At 56.6% G+C, this 5,222-nt stretch overlaps 1 protein-coding gene across 1 annotated transcript in view; it reads right to left on the minus strand.

Annotated features, from left to right (window-relative positions):
- MATK (megakaryocyte-associated tyrosine kinase) overlaps positions 1 to 4,402 on the minus strand; it is a 10,292-nt gene extending 5,890 nt beyond the window's left edge. Inside the window, exons 1-6 of the mRNA XM_007951031.1 lie at positions 4,331 to 4,402; positions 4,098 to 4,157; positions 3,554 to 3,667; positions 3,334 to 3,449; positions 3,008 to 3,227; positions 2,221 to 2,314 (exon numbers count right to left, since the gene is read on the minus strand). Of these exons, the coding sequence (XP_007949222.1) occupies positions 2,221 to 2,314; positions 3,008 to 3,227; positions 3,334 to 3,449; positions 3,554 to 3,667; positions 4,098 to 4,157; positions 4,331 to 4,402 (676 nt within the window). The remainder of the gene's footprint in view (positions 1 to 2,220; positions 2,315 to 3,007; positions 3,228 to 3,333; positions 3,450 to 3,553; positions 3,668 to 4,097; positions 4,158 to 4,330) is intronic.
- Between the last annotated feature and the right edge of the window lie 820 nt (positions 4,403 to 5,222).

The following is a 5,222-nucleotide window of genomic DNA, read 5'->3' on the forward strand; positions in this document are numbered from 1 at the left end:
CTTGATGTCATCCCACAACTTGTCTGGTCTCCAATCACTAGTGTTCAGTGCATCAAATCTGTTCTTCAGATGGTCTCTAAATTCAGGTGGGATATATTCAAAATCATATTTTGGCTCTCATGGACTTGTTTTTAATTTTCTTCAACTTGAACTTGAACTTGTATATGAGCAATTGATGGTCTGTTCCATAGTCAGCTCCTGGCATTGTTCTGACTGATAATATTGAGCTTCTCCATCACCTCTTTCCACAGATGGAGTTGATTCGATTCCTGTGTTTTCTACATGGCAAGGTCCATGTGTATAGCTGCTGTTTATGTTGTTGAAAAAAGATATTTGCAATGAGTAAGTCGTTGGTCTTGCAAAATTGTATCATGCGATCTCCCGCATTATTTCTGTCACCAAGGCCATATTTTCCAACTACTGATCCTTTTTTGTTTCCAACTTTCACATTCCAATCATCAGTAGTAATTACCAATGCATCTTGATTGCATGTTTGGTCAATTTCAGACTGCAGAAGTTGGCAAAAATCTGCAATGTCTTCATTTTTAGCATTAGTGGCTGATGCATAAATTGAAGTAACGGTTGTTTTAACTGGTCTTCCTTGTAGGTGTATGGATGTTATCCTATCACTGACAGGGTTGTACTTCAGGACAGATCTTGAAACACTCTTTTTGACAATGAATGTGACACCACTCTTCTTCAATTTGTCATTTCCAACATAGTAGGTCATATGATTGTCTGATTCAACATGGCCAATACCAGTCCATTTCAGCTCAGTGATGCCTAGGATATCAATCTTTATGCGTTCCATTTCACTTTTGACAACTTCCAGTTTTCCTAGATTCATATTCTGTACATTCCACATTACAATTAATAGATGTTTGCAGTTGTTTCTTCTTATTTTGAGCCGCAGGCACAGTAACTAGGCATTTTCATTGGCCCTTGAATATTGAGGATTTTACTGTGTCTTGGAGCTCTGGTGGTGCAGTGCCTACAGTATTTGACTGCTAACCAGACGGCTGACGATTCAAACCCACCAGACCCTCCACCAAAGGAAAATGGAGCAATCTATTTCCATAAAGATTTACCATCTTGGTAACCCAACGGGGGTCTCTATGAGTTGGAATTGACTCAATGGCAGTGGCAGTGAGGTTGTTTTTTTTTTTTTTTTTTTAAAGTGTGGCTGGAAAAGCATCCCAGTGGAAGGAACAGCATGATAGAATGTACAAAGGCACAGAGAGGCATGAGAGGAACTGGACAGTTAACATGAATGCAGTGGGGGTGAACGGAGGCCTTTGTAGATGGTGCTGAAAGGGAGGTTCAGGCCTGGTGGGGTGCAGAGCTCTGGAAGTCGGGGCACCAGGGAAGAGCTTTAAAGCAGGGGAACGATGTGGGTTCATGTAGGTCCTCTGGGGCTGAAAGGGCGGATGCCCCCTTGGGGGAGGTAGTCTGATGGGAGACCCTGAGAATGGCTTGGGCAGGGACTGCAGGGGTAGCAAGAGGGCCACATCTAACTGGTGTTAGTGGTTCAGGGGTAGAATTCTCGCCTGCCATGGAGATGTGGGGTTCTAGTCCTGGCCAGGGAAATTCATGCACAGCCAGTACCCATCTGTCAGTGGAGGCTCATGTGTGCTGTGATAGTGAACAGATTTTAGTGGACAGACAAGACTAAGATAGACTAGGAAGAAAGGCCTGGCAATCAACTTCCAAAAATGAGCCAATGTAAACTGCATGGATCAGGTAACCATGGGGATGGCACGGGACCAGCCACGTTCCCTTCAGTTGTGCACTGGGTCACCGTGAGCTGCAGTGACTCAGCAGCAACAACACAAAGAACTTGGTGGAGGGATTCAGGGAGTATGGGAGGGGTAGGTGCAGGCCCAGGTGTCTGGCTCAAGTGTCGTGGTGGATGCTGGGAACCTAAGAGAAGCTGCAGGCGCAACAATGCCCTCAGTCTTGGGCTGCTTTGCGTCTCTGGGTGCCTCTGCCTGGCCCCAAGGGCAGCCCAGGCCTTATCTTTCTATCCATGGCCCCAGACACAGGTGCATGCTCAGGTGAGACACAGGTACGTGCTCAGGTGATCTGGCTCTTAGAAGGCTCAGAAGTGAGGTGCCCAGATCCAGGAGCCAGCCCTCCAGGCTGGGCTAAAGTGAGCAGGGACAGGGGCTTACAAGGGATTGGGCAGTCAAGAGGTCCTCCCACCCAGGCCCCGGCCCCTACCCTTGGCCAGCTCCTCCTCCGCAGACTTGGTGCCCTGCTTCCGCTTTGGGGTGACGAGCTTTGTGCAAATGGCTCCCTTCTCCTTGCTGTAATGCTGTGGGTGGTGGGGGAGATAGGGACACAAAGGCAGCTGTGAGCCTGACCTGAGGTGTGGGGAACCCCTGCACCCCATTGTCCACTTCCCAGGTGGTCTCTGGATGGGGCAGGTGGGGGCTAGGGAGGGGAAGAGGGGTTTGGTTCCCACCAACTCAGTGGACTGGTTTCCATGGCAACAGGAAAGGCTGTAGGGTAGAAGGGGCAGGGAAGGGATCATTTGGACCAGTGTTAACTTGGAGATTCCTGGGGGTCCCATGGCAGTCAGCCCCAGTTGCTAGTTCCACTCCAAGGGTGAAGCCCAGAGGGCTTTGGGGTGTGAGGTCCAGGGGGGCCCTCTCTGCTACTGGAGGCTTGTTTTGAGGGTTCCACTCTGCCTAGCAGATAGGCATGGGATGGAGGTTTTGGGGTCCATGAGGCCCTTCTCTCTATTTCTGCATCTGGGGGTCCCATGGCTGCTCAGTGGGTGGGGAGGTCTCCCCATCTCTGTATTTGGGGGTCTTGCCCTGGGCACTGTATATTCCCAGTGGGTGGTAATAGGGCAGGGTGGTCCCTCCATTTCTATATTGAGGTGCCCTGCCCTCGAGGTCCCGTGTCTGCCCAGCGGTTGAGGACAGGGCGTGGCCTAGCTTCCCCCCACTTCTGTATCGGGGCGGTAGCCTAGGGCTCCCGTGCCTGCCCAGCGGCCCCGCACCTCGACCATGTCCATGAGGTTGCAGAAACAAACCACCTCGTCGATGGTGAGGTGGCCATCGCGGTGCAGCACGCGGTAGTGGATGACGTCACGGCCGAAGCTCACGCACAGCACGTAGTCCCCTGGGTGGCGCGCTGACTCGCGCACCAGGAAAAGCCCGTCCTCTGGCGGCTGCAGCTGCTGCACCGCCTCCTGGCCGGAGATCTTCCCGTGGAACCACCTGTGGGAGCCGTTGGAGGTGGGGGACAGACAGCGGGTGGGGCGGGAGGACAGGAGGGGCAGGCCGAGGGGCTCCACACCCCGCCCGGCCTTCCCACCCCACTCACGGCATGAGGCTGAGCTTGGGGTCAGTTGAGAGGGCTTCACGCTCGCGTAGGGCGCCTGCCGCCAGCAGCCCCTCCTGCCCGCTGGCGTGGTGCTTGGCACGGTACCAGCTCTTGCTCTGCCAGGGAGGGAGGAAGGGGTCGGCGTCCTGGTGGGGACGCACCCTGATCCCACCGCAAGCGCACACGCGCGTGAACGCACACACCTGCGGGCCCAGCTCACCTCACAGGCCTCCAGGATGGTGACCACATCGCCCTTGCGGAAGGCCAGCTCTCCCGGCTTGGGACGCGTGTGTTCATACTTGGTGATGCATTGGGTCCCGGGGGCCCAGCGCCTCTGGGGTGGAAGTGATGGAGGGATGCAGGCGGGGAGACAGTAAGACGGAGAGGCGGCAGAGAGGACAGGAAGGAGAAAGAGATGCAAGCCACAGAGACAGGCACGGAGAGATAGAGCATAGAGCGACAGAGCAAAACCCAGCGAATAGGATTGAGACCAGAAAGAAAGTATCAGGAAGCAAAAAGAGGGAGACGAGGAGAGAGGAGAGGGGGGCAGGGAGAAATACTGGTCACGAACACAGGGTCCCCAGGACAGGAGGTCAGGAGACAGTGGACATCAAGGGCCTTGGAGGGAGACTGGGCAGAGACCCACAGGAGGCGCGTGGCTGGGAGGACAGCCCCGCCCATCAGCCGCAGCTCCCCTCCTCCCGGGACGAAGCTGGGTCTGGAGGGTCAGAGCTGAGGCAGGGCGCCAGCCTGGGGGTGCTCACCGTGGGCATCCTGGCTGAGATGGCCGGAGGGTGCCAGGGGCGCAGGAAGCGGGGACTCACCTGGGGAGAGGGCAGAGGGGAGCTTCAGAGGCCAGGGTCCAACCCACTGGGACCCCCTGGGGTTCAGCAGCTACCACTTCCGGCCCAGGCCAGGTGGGGTGAGGACCAGGGAGCAGAAGGAGTGTCCCCAAACGGCAACCCAGACCGCTGGCTTCTCGGGGAGTGGTTGTTACCCGGGGGGGTTCCTTCACAGAGTCACAGTCATGACGTGCTGTCGGTGAGACCACAGAGCCTCGGCCAGCCATGGTCCCCAAAGGGACACAGAGCACCGGGTGGGCAGAGCGAGGGGCTACAAGGTGGGGAGGAGGAGCGCCTGGCTCAGGCTCCGGCAGTCTGCATAGTGGGTGGGGAGCTCGGTGCCACCGGTGCGTGGTTCTTCCTCTTTTCTGGGAGGCCGGCAGGGGCAGGACAAAGGAACCCGGATGAGTCAAGGTCATTCCAAGTATCTCTGACCCCAGCGCTGGGGCGGTGGTGGGCGGTGTAGCACTACTGGGCTCCCGTGGCCGCCAGCTGAGCCTCTCTGATCAGCCACGCCACACCCAGGATGGCACACAAAGTCTCAGATGCTGGGGAGTGGGCAGCGAGCTTTCCCACCCCCTATTGCCAGAAAAGCCCCCATCTCATCCACATCAGGTGCCTCGGCAGTGGGGGTGGGGGTGAGTCCCAACCCCTCCAGTCTGTGCCTCAGCCTGACGCGTACTCATACAGTGATCCATGTACACTCTCGGGCACACACGGGGCTGAGGCAAAGGGACCCACAGGCACGCGGGGCCGTAAGCAAAGGCGCGTGCACCTAAAGACAGGTATGCACACACGTGTACCCGCGAGTTCACGCGTACAGGCGCTCAGACGGCCGGGAACGTGTGTACCTGCCTGGCCCGTCCCCCAGCATACACACACACAGCCACACAGGAACAGCTGGGCGCCGCGCGCACGCAGCTCGGCCCCACGCGCGCATCCCTCCACGTGGACGCGCGGGACACACACCCGCGAGTGCTTGCAGACGCTCACCCCTGCGCCATGAAAAATATCCCCAGCCCGCGCCCTTCCCTGCCCGTGCCTAAT

This window comes from Orycteropus afer, unplaced genomic scaffold (genome assembly GCF_000298275.1).
Source record: "Orycteropus afer afer isolate SDZICR_OR568_19922 unplaced genomic scaffold, OryAfe1.0 scaffold00291, whole genome shotgun sequence".
In the NCBI taxonomy this organism is placed as follows: domain Eukaryota; kingdom Metazoa; phylum Chordata; class Mammalia; order Tubulidentata; family Orycteropodidae; genus Orycteropus; species Orycteropus afer.